At 49.2% G+C, this 21,890-nt stretch overlaps 1 protein-coding gene across 3 annotated transcripts in view; it reads left to right on the forward strand.

Moving 5' to 3' along the window:
• The first annotated feature begins 1,543 nt into the window (after positions 1-1,543).
• zbtb11 (zinc finger and BTB domain containing 11) overlaps positions 1,544-21,890 on the forward strand; it is a 43,590-nt gene continuing 23,243 nt past the window's right edge. Inside the window, exons 1-5 of one of the 3 annotated variants that reach the window (XM_055941128.1) lie at positions 1,544-2,064; positions 14,627-14,874; positions 16,916-17,147; positions 17,794-19,067; positions 20,689-20,994. In XM_055941128.1, coding sequence (XP_055797103.1) covers positions 1,755-2,064; positions 14,627-14,874; positions 16,916-17,147; positions 17,794-19,067; positions 20,689-20,994 — 2,370 coding nt within the window. In that variant the 5' untranslated portion in view covers positions 1,544-1,754. The other 2 variants (XM_055941126.1, XM_055941127.1) reach the window with 2 other exon arrangements.

The following is a 21,890-nucleotide window of genomic DNA, read 5'->3' on the forward strand; positions in this document are numbered from 1 at the left end:
GGGGTGCAGCTAATGGGAAAGGAAGGGTTTCCTGGTTGGCCTCTCCTCCCCAAACACACTGAGGGGTGCAGCTAATGGGAAAGGAAGGGTTTCCTGGTTGGCCTCTCCTCCCCAAACAGCAACATCCCTACTCCGTTACCTTGGGAACAAGACGTGTGTGTATCTCTCACCGCAGTACAGTGGGATGCAATATGGAAAAACACTAGCAATATGCAACTGTGTAAGGTATATAATTATTCAAATGAAGTTCTTACATAGGGCTTATATAAAACCTCACTTGTTGAGAAAGAAAAAATATCAAAGCCTTTCAGATTTGGCATAGCTGCGGTGAGGTTGGTAAACTAATGCATCTCTTCTGGAAAAGTCCGGCCGTCAATTTTTTTTGGACAGAAGTAGTTGATATTGTGTCTTTAATTTTGAACGCATTTATTACACTTTGTCCTGTAGTGTGCTTGCTAGGAAGTAGGGTGGACAATATCCAACCTAGAGTCACGCATCATTGCACTGACCTTCCTATCGGTCAAACGAACAATACTAATGAATTGGAAACAGTGTAAACCTCAGTGGTTCAGCATGGACATTTGGTTAAGGGAATTCGTGGATTTATTGAGTACGGAAAGAGCGGCATCGGCCCTGCAGGACTATGGCCTAGATGGTCTCTGGGACAGTATAAAAGTTAAATATAGTTAGTTAATTCAATAAAAGATAAATAAATAAATATATATATTTTTTAATATGTCATATGTATATCAAAGAGTCTAATATATTAATGGCCTGTATTTGTTTGTGAACTGTACCCCCCCACGCTTGACTCCTGCCTGGCCACACATGATGCCTATGGCAGGGCTCGCTGAGTGTCCTGCGTTTCCTGGTAGGACCCAGGCGACCCCCCCCCCCCCTCTATTGTTTATTGTCATGTCGTTATTCTCTTTCTAAATGTAAAATAAAGTATAAAATGGACAAACTATAAGAATCTGGTAGCAGCAGCTGTGATGTGTGTTAGTGTAGCAGATGGGGAACTTACTCCTAAGCCTGAAGTGTCCCTCTTGCGTCGCCTCATTAGCTAGCTTTTGAGGTGGAGCGATCGGATAAGACACTTGAGGGGGGCAGTTGTGTGTGTTTGTGAGGCAGAGGCCTCGAGTTCACGCCAGGTTGGGGGCTAAATCGGGAGGAAGTGGTACTCGCTAAGCAAGCAGCTCAATATTAAATAGGTGTTCTCATAACTGTATACTCAGTGTATATAGAAACTGTATCAGACCGCTGCCTGACGGCATGGGAGAGAACAGCCTGTTGGTATCAGACCTCTGCCCCTCTCCAAATGAGTATTTTTGTTTCCTTACCCTGTACAGTAGGTGGCGTCAATACACCCGTAGGTTGTAGTCTGCCATTAAACCTCAAAGAATAAGAAGGACGGGAGGCTTTAATCTGTCCACGATAAGCAGACCACCTGCCTTCGGGACACCGACTAACACTGTTAGGGCGGAGACAAGATTACCTCTCCATTACATACAGTATCTCTGCTCTTCCGCCATTTCTCACGCCACATCCGGTTGTGCAGCAGCCATTTTGTCTGTTCATGCAAGTCCACCCCTCACGGTCAAGAACTGCGTTCCCCCTTCGAAAATAACCAGAAATATTGTTTTTTTTGTATATTATGTGGCACTTATACGGATTTAAAAATTACAAGTTCGAAGATGCTTTTCTCTTCGAAATAAATAGCGTAATTTTAGTTGTGTGCGCGAATAATTAAGGTTATGTCGTGCGAGGAAAGCTACTTAGCCATCAGACGCTATCTGACTGATGAGCGGGAGCCGTACGCACCAGGGACCCATGGCAATACTAAAAGAAAGATTCGTAAAGCAGCCGCTTGCTATGTCGTGCGGAATGGCACACTGTACTACCAGAGAAGACAGAAAGGCCTGGATGAATTCACCGAGTTGGAAGTGGTGTTGCAGGCTGGTCGGAGGAAGGAACTTATCGACGAGTCACACATTGTCGCCGGAGAAGAGCACCTCAACCAGCATCACACTTGGGAATCCATTTCTCAGAAGTATTGGTGGAGAGGTAAAATATAATTCTATAGCTAAATTATCTAGCGACACTTGTTTTGTTTATTAGGCCAGAGAACACGCGTAAAAGAAAACACCAGCTGGTATATTTCCTTCGCAGTTTGTTAGCCATATGGCTCGCTAACTAGTTAACCGGTGTCTGATTGGTCAATCAATGTATGGTACGCTTAAAGGAGCAATATGCAGAAATCATTCCGCCATTTCCTGGTTGCAAAAATTCTAATAGTTCGCCTAATTTCAGTTTGTGACAAAACAAAGTCATTCTACAGACAATCATTGCACCATCTAAACAGCTGTGAATAATTGGTTTATTTTCAGATATTAAATATTGTATTTTCAGCTATTTGAAGCTGGTGTACCAAACCGAATTTAAAAGACAGCAAAAACTAAACGGGAAACATAGAAATTGTACACAGAACAGATACACCACCAAGACTGGCTTTCAATGAGAATGACATCTTTAACTTTCATATCTATGTGAATTTGGTGGGTTACCCAAAAAAGTTAAATATTTTAGTTTTAAGTTATGGTTCAGGTTGAGTCATACCTGCAGTCCCCATGGTTATGTCTGTGGGGCAGGCGGGTTTAGGGTTGTGAAATATTGCGTAGATAAAGGGTAGTAGAGCCCCGTACAGGCATGGATTTTAAGCCTTATCCTGCAACGTTCAGGCCACCGTTTCTAAACCCAGAGGTGCCACATCGTGATACTCCTGTGAATGCTTGCCGAGTCAATGAGAGAAATAAAAAAATTCTTCCTTTTTTAGTTGTTTGTTTTCTCAATCTAAATACACAACCTAGATTAGAGACAACGTCTTAAGTAGTTGAATATGTTACTTCCAACCTCGTGAAAATGACACGTTTTTATTAATGTTCTTTAAAAAAAAAAAAAACTTCATATCGAAGGATTTGATTTGACGGCCTGAACATATACAGTTCGGGCGAGAAACGACGCCGTGTTTTTACAATGTACATTTTAGTCATTTAGAAAACGCTCTTATCCAGAGCGACTTACAGGATCAATTAGGGTTAAGTGCTTTGCTCAAGGGCACATCGACATATTTTTTTCACCTAGTCTGCTCGGGGATTCGAACCAGCGACCTTTCTGTTTCTGGCCCACCACTCTTAACCGGTAGGCTACCTGCCGCATGAGCTTTGATAGCCAACGCTGCCATGACCTCATATCCTCATATTGTACGGCCTTTGTTCAGGCCCTACCCGGGTCGATTGCCTCTGCGAAATTGAAGGCCCGGCCGTAACAGAAATCAGAAATAACTTCTCCCCGCCCCATTAGTTAATTCATTAGCTGCTCCCCTCTTTCACTCCCTGCATGCAGCTCGCTCTGCTCATGGCTCTCTGAGTATCCATCGCAACGGCTCTGTTTCTTTCCCCCTTTCTTTTTTGATTGAACCTTTATTCAACTAGGCAGTTAAGAACAAATTCTTATTTACAATGACGGCCTACAACCGGCCAAACTCAGACTACGCTGGGCGCCGCCCTATGGGTCTCCCAATCACGGCCGGTTGTGATCGTCTGTATTCGAACCAGGTTGTCTGTAGTGACGTCTCTAGCTGAAATGCAGTGCCTTAGACCGCTGCGCCACTTGGGAGTCCGTTTGCTCTGCTCAGTGAAGAGCCGTGAGAGAGCAGCGAGCTACTTTTCGTCACTCAACGCCGACAAAACTCAAGTGACATTTTATTATTTTCTGTGAAATAATCTCTCCTTCTATTTGACGAGGTTGAAAGCACTTCTGACACCATGTTATGATCTTAGTCAGATATGACTGTACCACGCAGCAGAGGACGTGCAGATGGCTCAGCTTCAAATCCGAGCCCTGGCCATTTTGTCTCTGTCCAGTATGATGGAAATTTAGAAGTAGTTTTGTGAAACAATGCTAACTAGCGTTACCCGTAGGCTTCAAGTTATTGCGCTTTCTGCTAGCATGCTAGACTCCGAGACATAAAAATTGTATTCACGAGTTCATCGGACTCTGAGGAAATAGATAAAGTGCCTCATTGCCAAATATCCTGAAGTATCAAATTTTCTAAAAACAGATCATGATGTCAAGAATTGTTCACATGGGGTTCTATAATCTATATTTAAACTTTATGAATAAATATGTAACAAAAACAATCAAACTGTCATTTGGAAATTTTGCGCAGAGTTCCGTTTTTAGAGTTATTGCATTTTCTTCCCGGTCCCTAAACGTCTTTGCTCTGCAAAAAAGTAGAGATAACAGAGAACCTCACCGAACTAGATTGACGCATCCATTCTATGGATTTATGACATTCGGGTGAGGTTCTCTGTTATCTCTACTTTTTTTTTGCGGAGCAAAGACATTCTTTAGTTCTATTTATTCTTCTAGGGCAGCATATGACAGAAGAGAAACTGCATGTATCTAATTATAGACAAGTTGACTAACAAAAATAGCCCAATGTTTTCGGAAAAATTAAACAAATCGTTGCACTGTCTGACTCTAGTATACGGCGCATTTTCTATATTGGCGGGTTTCACTTTATCACATCTAGATGGGCGGACGGGTTATTTAACAAGTTGTTATACGGGTTAAAATACGGGTTATTAGCAATTGTGGGTGAACCAACAGCTGACCCGCACACCACTGGTCCACTTGTTCAACACACCACTGGTCCACTTGTTCAACACACAGCTGGTCCACTTGTTCGACACACCACTGGTCCACTTGTTCAACACACCACTGGTCCACTTGTTCAACACACCACTGGTCCACTTGTTCACCACACCACTGGTCCACTTGTCACCACACCACTGGTCCACTTGTCACCACACCACTGGTCCACTTGTCACCACACCACTGGTCCACTTGTTCAACACACCACTGGTCCTCTTGTTCGACACACCACTGGTCCACTTGTTCGACACACCACTGGTCCACTTGTTCGACACACCACTGGTCCACTTGTTCGACACACCACTGGTCCACTTGTTCGACACACCACTGGTCCACTTGTTCGACACACCACTGGTCCACTTGTTCGACACACCACTGGTCCACTTGTTCGACACACCACTGGTCCACTTGTTCGACACACCACTGGTCCACTTGTTCGACACACCACTGGTCCACTTGTTCGACACACCACTGGTCCACTTGTTCAACACACCACTGGTCCACTTGTTCGACACACCACTGGTCCACTTGTTCGACACACCACTGGTCCACTTGTTCGACACACCACTGGTCCACTTGTTCACCACAACACTGGTCCACTTGTTCAACACCACTTGTCACCACACCACTGGTCCACTTGTTCGACACACCACTGGTCCACTTGTTCGACACACCACTGGTCCACTTGTTCGACACACCACTTGTCACCACACCACTGGTCCACTTGTTCGACACACCACTGGTCCACTTGTTCGACACACCACTGGTCCTCTTGTTCGACACACCACTGGTCCTCTTGTTCGACACACCACTGGTCCTCTTGTTCGACACACCACTGGTCCTCTTGTTCAACACACCACTGGTCCACTTGTTCAACACACCACTGGTCCACTTGTTCGACACACCACTGGTCCACTTGTTCGACACACCACTGGTCCACTTGTTCGACACACCACTGGTCCACTTGTTCGACACACCACTGGTCCACTTGTTCGACACACCACTTGTCACCACACCACTGGTCCACTTGTTCGACACACCACTGGTCCACTTGTTCGACACACCACTGGTCCACTTGTTCGACACACCACTTGTCACCACACCACTGGTCCACTTGTTCAACACACCACTGGTCCACTTGTTCGACACACCACTGGTCCTCTTGTTCGACACACCACTGGTCCTCTTGTTCGACACACCACTGGTCCACTTGTTCAACACACCACTGGTCCACTTGTTCAACACACCACTGGTCCACTTGTTCAACACACCACTGGTCCACTTGTTCAACACACCACTGGTCCACTTGTTCAACACACCACTGGTCCACTTGTTCAACACACCACTGGTCCACTTGTTCAACACACCACTGGTCCACTTGTTCAACACACCACTGGTCCACTTGTTCGACACACCACTGGTCCACTTGTTCGACACACCACTTGTCACCACACCACTGGTCCACTTGTTCAACACACCACTGGTCCACTTGTTCAACACACCACTGGTCCACTTGTTCGACACACCACTGGTCCACTTGTTCGACACACCACTTGTCACCACACCACTGGTCCACTTGTTCAACACACCACTGGTCCACTTGTTCAACACACCACTGGTCCACTTGTTCGACACACCACTTGACACCACACCACTGGTCCACTTGTTCACCACACCACTGGTCCACTTGTTCCACACACCACTGGTCCACTTGTCACCACACACCACTGGTCCACTTGTCACCACACACCACTGGTCCACTTGTTCGACACACCACTGGTCCACTTGTTCGACACACCACTGGTCCACTTGTTCGACACACCACTGGTCCACTTGTTCGACACACCACTGGTCCACTTGTTCGACACACCACTGGTCCACTTGTTCGACACACCACTGGTCCACTTGTTCGACACACCACTGGTCCACATGTTCGACACACCACTGGTCCACTTGTTCGACACACCACTGGTCCACTTGTTCGACACACCACTGGTCCACTTGTTCGACACACCACTGGTCCACTTGTTCGACACACCACTGGTCCACTTGTTCGACACACCACTGGTCCACTTGTTCGACACACCACTGGTCCACTTGTTCGACACACCACTGGTCCACTTGTTCGACACACCACTGGTCCACTTGTTCGACACACCACTGGTCCACTTGTTCGACACACCACTGGTCCACTTGTTCGACACACCACTGGTCCACTTGTTCGACACACCACTGGTCCACTTGTTCGACACACCACTGGTCCACTTGTTCGACACACCACTGGTCCACTTGTTCGACACACCACTGGTCCACTTGTTCGACACACCACTGGTCCACTTGTTCGACACACCACTGGTCCACTTGTTCGACACACCACTGGTCCACTTGTTCGACACACCACTGGTCCACTTGTTCGACACACCACTGGTCCACTTGTTCGACACACCACTGGTCCACTTGTTCGACACACCACTGGTCCACTTGTTCGACACACCACTTGTCACCACACCACTGGTCCACTTGTTCGACACACCACTGGTCCACTTGTTCGACACACCACTGGTCCACTTGTTCGACACACCACTGGTCCACTTGTTCAACACCACTTGTAGCCACACCACTGGTCCACTTGTTCAACACACCACTGGTCCACTTGTTCACCACACCACTGGTCCACTTGTTCACCACAACACTGGTCCACTTGTTCGACACACCACTGGTCCACTTGTTCGACACACCACTGGTCCACTTGTTCGACACACCACTGGTCCACTTGTTCGACACACCACTGGTCCACTTGTTCGACACACCACTGGTCCACTTGTTCGACACACCACTTGTCACCACACCACTGGTCCACTTGTTCGACACACCACTGGTCCACTTGTTCGACACACCACTGGTCCACTTGTTCAACACACCACTTGTAGCCACACCACTGGTCCACTTGTTCAACACACCACTGGTCCACTTGTTCACCACACCACTGGTCCACTTGTTCACCACAACACTGGTCCACTTGTTCGACACAACACTGGTCCACTTGTTCGACACACCACTGGTCCACTTGTTCGACACACCACTGGTCCACTTGTTCGACACACCACTGGTCCACTTGTTCGACACACCACTGGTCCACTTGTTCGACACACCACTGGTCCACTTGTTCGACACACCACTGGTCCACTTGTTCGACACACCACTGGTCCACTTGTTCGACACACCACTGGTCCACTTGTTCGACACACCACTTGTCACCACACCACTGGTCCACTTGTTCGACACACCACTGGTCCACTTGTTCGACACACCACTGGTCCACTTGTTCGACACACCACTGGTCCACTTGTTCGACACACCACTGGTCCACTTGTTCGACACACCACTGGTCCACTTGTTCGACACACCACTGGTCCTCTTGTTCGACACACCACTGGTCCTCTTGTTCGACACACCACTGGTCCTCTTGTTCGACACACCACTGGTCCACTTGTTCGACACACCACTGGTCCACTTGTTCAACACACCACTGGTCCACTTGTTCAACACACCACTGGTCCACTTGTTCAACACACCACTGGTCCACTTGTTCAACACACCACTGGTCCACTTGTTCAACACACCACTGGTCCACTTGTTCGACACACCACTGGTCCACTTGTTCGACACACCACTGGTCCACTTGTTCGACACACCACTGGTCCACTTGTTCGACACACCACTGGTCCACTTGTTCGACACACCACTGGTCCACTTGTTCGACACACCACTGGTCCACTTGTTCGACACACCACTGGTCCACTTGTTCGACACACCACTGGTCCACTTGTTCGACACACCACTGGTCCACTTGTTCGACACACCACTGGTCCACTTGTTCGACACACCACTGGTCCACTTGTTCAACACACCACTTGTCACCACACCACTGGTCCACTTGTTCGACACACCACTGGTCCACTTGTTCGACACACCACTGGTCCACTTGTTCGACACACCACTTGTCACCACACCACTGGTCCACTTGTTCGACACACCACTGGTCCACTTGTTCGACACACCACTGGTCCTCTTGTTCGACACACCACTGGTCCTCTTGTTCGACACACCACTGGTCCTCTTGTTCAACACACCACTGGTCCTCTTGTTCAACACACCACTGGTCCACTTGTTCAACACACCACTGGTCCACTTGTTCAACACACCACTGGTCCACTTGTTCAACACACCACTGGTCCACTTGTTCAACACACCACTGGTCCACTTGTTCAACACACCACTGGTCCACTTGTTCAACACACCACTGGTCCACTTGTTCGACACACCACTTGTCACCACACCACTGGTCCACTTGTTCAACACACCACTGGTCCACTTGTTCAACACACCACTGGTCCACTTGTTCAACACACCACTGGTCCACTTGTTCGACACACCACTTGACACCACACCACTGGTCCACTTGTTCCACACACCACTGGTCCACTTGTCACCACACACCACTGGTCCACTTGTCACCACACACCACTGGTCCACTTGTCACCACACACCACTGGTCCACTTGTTCGACACACCACTGGTCCACTTGTTCGACACACCACTGGTCCACTTGTTCGACACACCACTGGTCCACTTGTTCGACACACCACTGGTCCACTTGTTCGACACACCACTGGTCCACTTGTTCGACACACCACTGGTCCACTTGTTCGACACACCACTGGTCCACTTGTTCGACACACCACTGGTCCACTTGTTCGACACACCGCTGGTCCACATGTTCGACACACCACTGGTCCACATGTTCGACACACCACTGGTCCACTTGTTCAACACACCACTTGTCACCACACCACTGGTCCACTTGTTCGACACACCACTGGTCCACTTGTTCGACACACCACTTGTCACCACACCACTGGTCCACTTGTTCAACACACCACTGGTCCACTTGTTCGACACACCACTGGTCCTCTTGTTCGACACACCACTGGTCCTCTTGTTCGACACACCACTGGTCCACTTGTTCAACACACCACTGGTCCACTTGTTCAACACACCACTGGTCCACTTGTTCAACACACCACTGGTCCACTTGTTCAACACACCACTGGTCCACTTGTTCAACACACCACTGGTCCACTTGTTCAACACACCACTGGTCCACTTGTTCAACACACCACTGGTCCACTTGTTCAACACACCACTGGTCCACTTGTTCGACACACCACTGGTCCACTTGTTCGACACACCACTGGTCCACTTGTTCGACACACCACTTGTCACCACACCACTGGTCCACTTGTTCAACACACCACTGGTCCACTTGTTCAACACACCACTTGACACCACACCACTGGTCCACTTGTTCACCACACCACTGGTCCACTTGTTCCACACACCACTGGTCCACTTGTCACCACACACCACTGGTCCACTTGTCACCACACACCACTGGTCCACTTGTTCGACACACCACTGGTCCACTTGTTCGACACACCACTGGTCCACTTGTTCGACACACCACTGGTCCACTTGTTCGACACACCACTGGTCCACTTGTTCGACACACCACTGGTCCACTTGTTCGACACACCACTGGTCCACTTGTTCGACACACCACTGGTCCACTTGTTCGACACACCACTGGTCCACATGTTCGACACACCACTGGTCCACTTGTTCGACACACCACTGGTCCACTTGTTCGACACACCACTGGTCCACTTGTTCGACACACCACTGGTCCACTTGTTCGACACACCACTGGTCCACTTGTTCGACACACCACTGGTCCACTTGTTCGACACACCACTGGTCCACTTGTTCGACACACCACTGGTCCACTTGTTCGACACACCACTGGTCCACTTGTTCGACACACCACTGGTCCACTTGTTCGACACACCACTGGTCCACTTGTTCGACACACCACTGGTCCACTTGTTCGACACACCACTGGTCCACTTGTTCGACACACCACTTGTCACCACACCACTGGTCCACTTGTTCGACACACCACTTGTCACCACACCACTGGTCCACTTGTTCGACACACCACTGGTCCACTTGTTCGACACACCACTGGTCCACTTGTTCGACACACCACTGGTCCACTTGTTCGACACACCACTGGTCCACTTGTTCGACACACCACTGGTCCACTTGTTCGACACACCACTGGTCCACTTGTTCGACACACCACTGGTCCACTTGTTCGACACACCACTGGTCCACTTGTTCGACACACCACTGGTCCACTTGTTCGACACACCACTGGTCCACTTGTTCGACACACCACTGGTCCACTTGTTCGACACACCACTTGTCACCACACCACTGGTCCACTTGTTCGACACACCACTGGTCCACTTGTTCGACACACCACTGGTCCACTTGTTCAACACCACTTGTAGCCACACCACTGGTCCACTTGTTCAACACACCACTGGTCCACTTGTTCACCACACCACTGGTCCACTTGTTCACCACAACACTGGTCCACTTGTTCGACACACCACTGGTCCACTTGTTCGACACACCACTGGTCCACTTGTTCGACACACCACTGGTCCACTTGTTCGACACACCACTGGTCCACTTGTTCGACACACCACTGGTCCACTTGTTCGACACACCACTGGTCCACTTGTTCGACACACCACTGGTCCACTTGTTCGACACACCACTGGTCCACTTGTTCGACACACCACTTGTCACCACACCACTGGTCCACTTGTTCGACACACCACTGGTCCACTTGTTCGACACACCACTGGTCCACTTGTTCAACACACCACTTGTAGCCACACCACTGGTCCACTTGTTCAACACACCACTGGTCCACTTGTTCACCACACCACTGGTCCACTTGTTCACCACAACACTGGTCCACTTGTTCGACACAACACTGGTCCACTTGTTCGACACACCACTGGTCCACTTGTTCGACACACCACTGGTCCACTTGTTCGACACACCACTGGTCCACTTGTTCGACACACCACTGGTCCACTTGTTCGACACACCACTGGTCCACTTGTTCGACACACCACTGGTCCACTTGTTCGACACACCACTGGTCCACTTGTTCGACACACCACTGGTCCACTTGTTCAACACACCACTTGTCACCACACCACTGGTCCACTTGTTCGACACACCACTGGTCCACTTGTTCGACACACCACTGGTCCACTTGTTCGACACACCACTGGTCCACTTGTTCGACACACCACTGGTCCACTTGTTCGACACACCACTGGTCCTCTTGTTCGACACACCACTGGTCCTCTTGTTCGACACACCACTGGTCCTCTTGTTCGACACACCACTGGTCCACTTGTTCGACACACCACTGGTCCACTTGTTCAACACACCACTGGTCCACTTGTTCAACACACCACTGGTCCACTTGTTCAACACACCACTGGTCCACTTGTTCAACACACCACTGGTCCACTTGTTCGACACACCACTGGTCCACTTGTTCGACACACCACTGGTCCACTTGTTCGACACACCACTGGTCCACTTGTTCGACACACCACTGGTCCACTTGTTCGACACACCACTGGTCCACTTGTTCGACACACCACTGGTCCACTTGTTCGACACACCACTGGTCCACTTGTTCGACACACCACTGGTCCACTTGTTCGACACACCACTGGTCCACTTGTTCGACACACCACTGGTCCACTTGTTCGACACACCACTGGTCCACTTGTTCGACACACCACTGGTCCACTTGTTCGACACACCACTGGTCCACTTGTTCGACACACCACTGGTCCACTTGTTCGACACACCACTGGTCCACTTGTTCGACACACCACTGGTCCACTTGTTCGACACACCACTTGTCACCACACCACTGGTCCACTTGTTCGACACACCACTGGTCCACTTGTTCGACACACCACTGGTCCTCTTGTTCGACACACCACTGGTCCTCTTGTTCGACACACCACTGGTCCTCTTGTTCGACACACCACTGGTCCTCTTGTTCGACACACCACTGGTCCACTTGTTCAACACACCACTGGTCCACTTGTTCAACACACCACTGGTCCACTTGTTCAACACACCACTGGTCCACTTGTTCAACACACCACTGGTCCACTTGTTCAACACACCACTGGTCCACTTGTTCAACACACCACTGGTCCACTTGTTCAACACACCACTGGTCCACTTGTTCAACACACCACTGGTCCACTTGTTCAACACACCACTGGTCCACTTGTTCAACACACCACTGGTCCACTTGTTCGACACACCACTGGTCCACTTGTTCGACACACCACTGGTCCACTTGTTCGACACACCACTTGTCACCACACCACTGGTCCACTTGTTCAACACACCACTGGTCCACTTGTTCAACACACCACTGGTCCACTTGTTCGACACACCACTGGTCCACTTGTTCGACACACCACTTGACACCACACCACTGGTCCACTTGTTCCACACACCACTGGTCCACTTGTCACCACACACCACTGGTCCACTTGTCACCACACACCACTGGTCCACTTGTTCGACACACCACTGGTCCACTTGTTCGACACACCACTGGTCCACTTGTTCGACACACCACTGGTCCACTTGTTCGACACACCACTGGTCCACTTGTTCGACACACCACTGGTCCACTTGTTCGACACACCACTGGTCCACTTGTTCGACACACCACTGGTCCACTTGTTCGACACACCACTGGTCCACTTGTTCGACACACCACTGGTCCACTTGTTCGACACACCACTGGTCCACTTGTTCGACACACCACTGGTCCACATGTTCGACACACCACTGGTCCACTTGTTCGACACACCACTGGTCCACTTGTTCGACACACCACTGGTCCACTTGTTCGACACACCACTGGTCCACTTGTTCGACACACCACTGGTCCACTTGTTCGACACACCACTGGTCCACTTGTTCGACACACCACTGGTCCACTTGTTCGACACACCACTGGTCCACTTGTTCGACACACCACTTGTCACCACACCACTGGTCCACTTGTTCGACACACCACTGGTCCACTTGTTCGACACACCACTGGTCCACTTGTTCGACACACCACTGGTCCACTTGTTCGACACACCACTGGTCCACTTGTTCGACACACCACTGGTCCACTTGTCACCACACCACTGGTCCTCTTGTCAACACACCACGCATAAATATAAAAATACCAACCTCTCCCCGTGTTTCAGAAACGGACATTTGTTGTCCAAAATGTCTCCTTGTCATTGACGTGATGAGTATACTGCTGCACCATAACGATGAAGGCAATACATCTAGCTACTGAAACCATTCAGTGTGTAGGCATACTGCTGCACCATAACGATGAAGGCAATACATCTAGCTACTGAAACCATTCAGTGTGTAGGCATACTGCTGCACCATAACGATGAAGGCAATACATCTAGCTACTGAAACCATTCAGTGTGTAGGCATACTGCTGCACCATAACGATGAAGGCAATACATCTAGCTACTGAAACCATTCAGTGTGTAGGCATACTGCTGCACCATAACGATGAAGGCAATACATCTAGCTACTGAAACCATTCAGTGTGTAGGCATACTGCTGCACCATAACGATGAAGGCAATACATCTAGCTACTGAAACCATTCAGTGTGTAGGCATACTGCTGCACCATAACGATGAAGGCAATACATCTAGCTACTGAAACCATTCAGTGTGTAGGCATACTGCTGCACCATAACGATGAAGGCAATACATCTAGCTACTGAAACCATTCAGTGTGTAGGCATACTGCTGCACCATAACGATGAAGGCAATACATCTAGCTACTGAAACCATTCAGTGTGTAGGCATACTGTTCGTTGGTTCATACATCAATGTGATTAACCCTGTGCCCTCCCAGGTATCCTGAAGCAGGTGAAGGACTACATGAGGCAGTGTAGCCAGTGCCAGAACAGACAGGACCGGAGAGGGCTATCGGAGGACCGTAGCGGATCCAGACTGGTGGGCCGACCGGGGAGACCGAGGAGGGTCACAACCCCAGCCAGTGACGAGGAGGATGAGGAGGAGGACGACGAGATGGACTTGGTGACTTCCATTCATCACAAGACCAAGAGCCCCAGGACTGTGGCTAAACACGAACTGGTCTTTGTCAGTGTTGTTGAATTTTATGGGGGGATATGGCCTCTTTACTGATACTATACTGTCTAGTGTTGTCTTAGGTCTCTCTCTGTCTTGTCTTAGGTCTCTCTCTCTGTGTCTAGTGTTGTCTTAGGTCTCTCTCTCTGTGTCTAGTGTTGTCTTAGGTCTCTCTCTCTCTGTGTCTAGTGTTGTCTTAGGTCTCTCTCTCTCTGTGTCTAGTGTTGTCTTAGGTCTCTCTCTCTCTGTGTCTAGTGTTGTCTTAGATCTCTCTCTCTCTGTGTCTAGTGTTGTCTTAGGTCTCTCTCTCTCTGTGTCTAGTGTTGTCTTAGGTCTCTCTCTCTCTGTGTCTAGTGTTGTCTTAGGTCTCTCTCTCTCTGTGTCTAGTGTTGTCTTAGATCTCTCTCTCTCGGTGTCTAGTGTTGTCTTAGATCTCTCTCTCTCGGTGTCTAGTGTTGTCTTAGGTCTCTCTCTCTCTGTGTCTAGTGTTGTCTTAGGTCTCTCTCTCTCTGTGTCTAGTGTTGTCTTAGGTCTCTCTCTCTGTGTCTAGTGTTGTCTTAGGTCTCTCTCTCTCTGTGTCTAGTGTTGTCTTAGGTCTCTCTCTCTCTGTGTCTAGTGTTGTCTTAGATCTCTCTCTCTCGGTGTCTAGTGTTGTCTTAGATCTCTCTCTCTCGGTGTCTAGTGTTGTCTTAGGTCTCTCTCTCTCTGTCTAGTGTTGTCTTAGGTCTCTCTCTCTCTGTCTAGTGTTGTCTTAGGTCTCTCTCTCTCTGTCTAGTGTTGTCTTAGGTCTCTCTCTCTCTGTCTAGTGTTGTCTTAGGTCTCTCTCTCTGTGTCTAGTGTTGTCTTAGGTCTCTCTCTCTGTGTCTAGTGTTGTCTTAGGTCTCTCTCTCTGTGTCTAGTGTTGTCTTAGGTCTCTCTCTCTGTCTAGAGTTGTCTGAGGTCTCTCTCTCTGTGTCTAGTGTTGTCTTAGGTCTCTCTCTCTGTGTCTAGTGTTGTCTTAGGTCTCTCTCTCTGTGTCTAGTGTTGTCTTAGGTCTCTCTCTCTGTCTAGAGTTGTCTGAGGTCTCTCTCTGTGTCTAGTGTTGTCTTAGGTCTCTCTCTCTGTGTCTAGTGTTGTCTTAGGTCTCTCTCTCTGTGTCTAGTGTTGTCTTAGGTCTTTGTCTCTGTCTAGTGTTGTCTTAGGTCTCTCTCTTTGTGTCTAGTGTTGTCTTAGGTCTCTCTCTCTCTGTGTCTAGTGTTGTCTTAGGTCTTTGTCTCTGTCTAGTGTTGTCTTAGGTCTCTCTCTTTCTGTCTAGTGTTGTCTTAGGTCTCTCTCTTTGTGTCTAGTGTTGTCTTAGGTCTCTCTCTCTCTGTCTAGTGTTGTCTTAGGTCTCTCTCTCTCTGTCTAGTGTTGTCTTAGGTCTCTCTCTCTGTGTCTAGTGTTGTCTTAGGTCTCTCTCTCTGTGTCTAGTGTTGTCTTAGGTCTCTCTCTCTGTGTCTAGTGTTGTCTTAGGTCTCTCTCTCTGTGTCTAGTGTTGTCTTAGGTCTCTCTGTCTAGTGTTGTCTTAGGTCTCTGTCTAGTGTTCCAGGTGGACAGTAGTCATGACTCCCTGTGTTGTCTTCCAGGTGGACAGTAGTCATGACTCCCTGTGTTGTCTTCCAGGTGGACAGTAGTCATGACTCCCTGTGTTATCTATCCAGGTGGACAGTAGTCATGACTCCCTGTGTTATCTATCCAGGTGGACAGTAGTCATGACTCCCTGTGTTATCTATCCAGGTGGACAGTAGTCATGACTCCCTGTGTTGTCTTCCAGGTGGACAGTAGTCATGACTCCCTGTGTTGTCTTCCAGGTGGACAGTAGTCATGACTCCCTGTGTTGTCTTCCAGGTGGACAGTAGTCATGACTCCCTGTGTTATCTATCCAGGTGGACAGCAGTCATGACTCCCTGTGTTGTCTTCCAGGTGGACAGTAGTCATGACTCCCTGTGTTATCTATCCAGGAGGACAGTAGTCATGGCTCCCTGTATTGTGTTGCAGGTGGACAGTAGTCATGGCTCCCTGTATTGTGTTGCAGGTGGACAGTAAGGGCGTGGTGAAGCAGTACCTTCCCAGACACGGTCAGACGATGCTGGACAAGCTGAACCAGCAGCGCCTCGACAACCAGTTCTGTGACATCACGCTGCTGATCGAGGGGGAGGAGCACAGGGCTCACAAGGCCGTGCTGGCCGCCTGCAGCGACTACTTTAATGAGCTGTTTATAGAGAAGGGAGCCGTGTCCAGTCATGAAGCGGTGGTCGACCTCTCAGGTGAGTCATGGAGAAGGTGCTGGCCGCCTGCAGCGACTACTTTAATGAGCTGTTTATAGAGAAGGGAGCCGTGTCCAGTCATGAAGCGGTGGTCGACCTCTCAGGTGAGTCATGGAGAAGGTGCTGGCCGCCTGCAGCGACTACTTTAATGAGCTGTTTATAGAGAAGGGAGCCGTGTCCAGTCATGAAGCGGTGGTCGACCTCTCAGGTGAGACATGGAGAAGGTGCTGGCTGCTGTGGTTCATGGAGAAGTTGGTCGATCTCTCAGGTGAGACATGGAGAAGTTGGTCGACCTCTCAGGTGAGACATGGAGAAGTTGGTCGACCTCTCAGGTGAGACTTGGAGAAGGTGCTGGCTGCTGTGGTTCATGTAGAAGTTGGGTTGGGTGAAGAAATGCGCTCAATGACTCCAATGTCAATGGACTTTTTCATCTCATCGACTCCACACCACCGGATGAAGAATCGGAGTACAAGTCTGTCAAGAGTAGTTATCAGAACAACGGGAAAACCGTATAGATCCTGAGTTATAAATCGGTTGGATGATGTCTGAGTAATACGTTTCCCTGTAATCATCATCTTACTGAGGTGGTTTGGTCAGAGGAATAACCTCTCTGTCTGTCTGTCTCTCTCTCTTTCTCTCTCCTCAGGTTTCAGCAAGGTCAGTTTCCTCCCCCTGCTAGAGTTTGCGTACACCTCCAACCTCTGCTTCAACTTCTGTGTGATGGCCGACGTTGCCACGCTGGCCCGACACCTTCTGATGGCCGAGGTCCTTCAGATCTGTGAGTCCGTCCACAAGAAGGTAGAGGAGCAGAAGATGATGGTCTACCAGCAAGGAGACATCCACACGGTGGTGTCCAGCCAGCCTGCACCCCAACAGGCCCCGAATGAAGAACCCGGGGCCTACATTATGACCATCGGGAGCGACGGCCATGCCGTGGTGTCCAGCCAGCCTGCACCCCAACAGGCCCCGAATGAAGACCCCGGGGCCTACATTATGACCATCGGGAACGACGGCCATGCCGTGGTGACTCATACTGGGCTCGCTGGAGCAGGGGATGACCTGGACTCCTTGGCCCACACAGCAGAGGCCTTCAGAGGGGATCTGACATCTGTAGTCACCCAGGCTCTGGGAGGTGAACCAGAGGAGACTATGACCGTGGTTGGGGAGGCTGGGTCAGAGACGGTGACTCTAGTCACCCACAGCGGCCAGGCCCGGGTAGGCGAGTCCGTCACCCTCATCTCCCCTACTGGAGAGGCAGAGACCATGACAGTGGTCACCCACAGCGGCCAGGCCCGGGTAGGCGAGTCTGTCACCCTCTTCTCCCCTACTGGAGAGGCAGAGACCATGACAGTGGTGACCCACAGCGGCCAGGCCGGAGCCAGTGAGTCCCTGGCCGTGGTGTCAGCCTGTCTGGCCCTGGAGCAGCAGCAGCATGATGAAGGGGACGAGGGGGATGGGGACTCCCTCTCCATGGAACCAGGGGCCTTCCTCATCAGCGTGGACCCAGGGAAGGTGGCTCCTACTGAGGTGGTCCGTCTGGCTGTAGCGCCACCTGTAGTCCAGGAGGACCCAACGCCCCAGGAGGAGGAGACGTCAGCGCACCAGGCGGTGGATTCAGCACCCCAGGTCGAACCACAGCCTCCCGCTGCTCCCCAACCCCCTAAGAGGAAGAGAGGACGTCCTGCCAAGGTGAAGCAGGAGGTGATCGAGGAGCCAGAGTCTCCTGTCGAGGAGGAGGTGGTGCCAGAGCCGGTCTCTACTCCTGCAGAGGAGGTTCAGAGGACCCATGACCCCTATAAGAGACGACTACGACAGCGCTCCATGGGGGAGGGGGGGTACGTCAGGCTACACATGGGGCTGGAGGAGGACAGAGAGGACAAGAAGGGAGCCCAGACCCCACAGCGTCCCAGCACCCCCAAGGTAGGCTATAGACATACACCTGAACAGAGTCACAGTCACTATAGATTCATGCATGGATAATACATGAGTCTTGCAGAGCAGTCTTTGCACTTGTGTTTGTCTCTCTCTGTGTGTGAGATATATATAAATAAATATAAATATATATAATAAAAATTCTGATCAAAAGTATGAACACACCTACTCATTCCAGGGTTTTTCTTTATTTTTATTATTTTCCACATTGTAGAATAATAGTGAAGACATCAACACTATGAAATAACACATATGGAATCATGTAGTAACCAAAAAAGTGTATTTTTATATTTGAGATTCTTCAACAGTAGCCACCCTTTGCCTTGATGACAGCTTTGCACACTCTTGGCATTCTCTCAACCAGCTTCATGAGGAATGCTTTTCCAACAGTCTTGAAGGAGTTCCCACATATGCTGAGCACTTGTTGGCTGCTTTTCCTTCACTCTGCGGTCCAACTCATCCCACACCATCTCAACTGGGTTGAGGTCGGGTGATTGTGGAGGCCAGGTCATCTGATCAGCACCCCATCACGCTCCTTGGTCAATTAGCCCTTAAACAGCCTGGAGGTGTGTTGGGTCACTGTCCTGTTGAAAAATAAATGATAGTCCCTCTAAGGGCAAACCAGATGGGATGGCGTATCGCTGCAGAATGCTGTGGTAGCCATGCTGGTTCAGTGTGCCTTAAATACTAAATAAATCACAGAGAGTGTCACCAGCATAGAACCCCCACACCACCTCCTCCATGCTTCATGGTTCATGGTGGGAACCACACCTCCTCCTTCATGGTGGGAACCACACATGCTCACATTTGAACTCATCATACCAAAGGACAGATTTCCGCCGGTCTAATGTCCATTGCTCGTGTTTCTTGGCCCAAGCAAGTCTCTAATTATTATTATTCTGAATCTGGTAACTCTGATGAACGTATCCTCTGCAACAGAGGTAACTCTGGGTCTTCCTTTCCTGTGGCGGTCCTCATGAGAGCCAGTTTCATCACAGCGTTTGATGGTTTTTGCGACTGCACTTGAAGAAACGTTCAAAGTTCTTGAAATGTTCCATATTGACTGACCTTCATGTCTTAAAGTAATGATGGACTGTCGTTTCTCTTTGCTAATTTGAGCTGTTCTTGCCGTAATATGGACTTTGTATTTTACCAAATAGGGCTATCTTCTATATACCCACCCCTACCTTGTCACAACACAACTGATTGGCTCAAACGCATTGAGAAGGAAATAAATTCCTCAAATTAACTTTCAACAAGTCACATCTGTTAATTAAAAGGCATTCCAGGTGACTACATCATGAAGCTGGTTGAGAGAATGCCAAGAGTGGCCAAAGCTGTCATCAAGGCATAGGGTGGCTACTTTGAAGAATCTGAAATATAAAATATATTTTGATTGGTTCAACACTTTTTTGGTTACTCCATGATTCCATCTGTGATATTTCATAGTTTTGATGTCTTCACTATTAATCTACAATGTAGAAAATAGTAAAAAATAAAGAAAAAGCCTTGAATGAGTAGGTGTGTCCAAACTTAACTTTTGACTGGTAGTGTGTGTTACCCATTCTAACTATTCTGTATCTCTTTTCCAAACCCCAACACCCTCAAGAAGAGGGGTCGACCCGCCAAGAGACTAGTTGAAGAGATGGAAGCTGCGGTGGCTGGGATGGAGAATGTTGTCCAGACAGAGACTGAGGGCGTCCTATCACCAGACGGCATTGTAGACGGAGCACCTATCACAGAGCAGCCTGTGGGGGAGGGGCCAGAGCCGGGTCAAGGCCCCGCCCAGCCAGATGGAGGGAGTGAGGTGGAGGGAGAACACACCTGTTCAGAGTGCGGCCTGTCGTTTCACCGACGCTACGCTCTCATCATGCACACACTCAAACACGAGAAGACCAGAGGATACAAGTGTACTGTACGTACCAACAACACTGTTCTCTAGGTGTAGTAGTGTACGTACCAACAACACTGTTCTCTAGATGTAGTAGTGTACGTACCAACAACACTGTTCTCTAGGTGTAGTAGTGTAGTAGTGTACGTACCAACAACACTGTTCTCTAGGTGTAGTAGTGTACGTACCAACAACACTGTTCTCTAGGTGTAGTAGTGTACGTACCAACAACACTGTTCTCTAGATGTAGTAGTGTACGTACCAACAACACTGTTCTCTAGGTGTAGTAGTGTAGTAGTGTACGTACCAACAACACTGTTCTCTAGATGTAGTAGTGTACGTACCAACAACACTGTTCTCTAGGTGTAGTAGTGTACGTACCAACAACACTGTTCTCTAGGTGTAGTAGTGTACGTACCAACAACACTGTTCTCTAGGTGTAGTAGTGTACGTACCAACAACACTGTTCTCTAGGTGTAGTAGTGTACGTACCAACAACACTGTTCTCTAGGTGTAGTAGTGTACGTACCAACAACACTGTTCTCTAGGTGTAGTAGTGTACGTACCAACAACACTGTTCTCTAGGTGTAGTAGTGTACGTACCAACAACACTGTTCTCTAGGTGTAGTAGTGTACGTACCAACAACACTGTTCTCTAGGTGTAGTAGTGTACGTACCAACAACACTGTTCTCTAGGTGTAGTAGTGTACGTACCAACAACACTGTTCTCTAGGTGTAGTAGTGTACGTACCAACAACACTGTTCTCTAGATGTAGTAGTGTACGTATCAACAACACTGTTCTCTAGGTGTAGTAGTGTAGTAGTGTACGTATCAACAACACTGTTCTCTAGGTGTAGTAGTGTACGTACCAACAACACTGTTCTCTAGGTGTAGTAGTGTACGTACCAACAACACTGTT

Source organism: Salvelinus fontinalis, chromosome 12 (assembly GCF_029448725.1).
Source record: "Salvelinus fontinalis isolate EN_2023a chromosome 12, ASM2944872v1, whole genome shotgun sequence".
Taxonomy (NCBI): Eukaryota; Metazoa; Chordata; class Actinopteri; order Salmoniformes; family Salmonidae; genus Salvelinus; species Salvelinus fontinalis.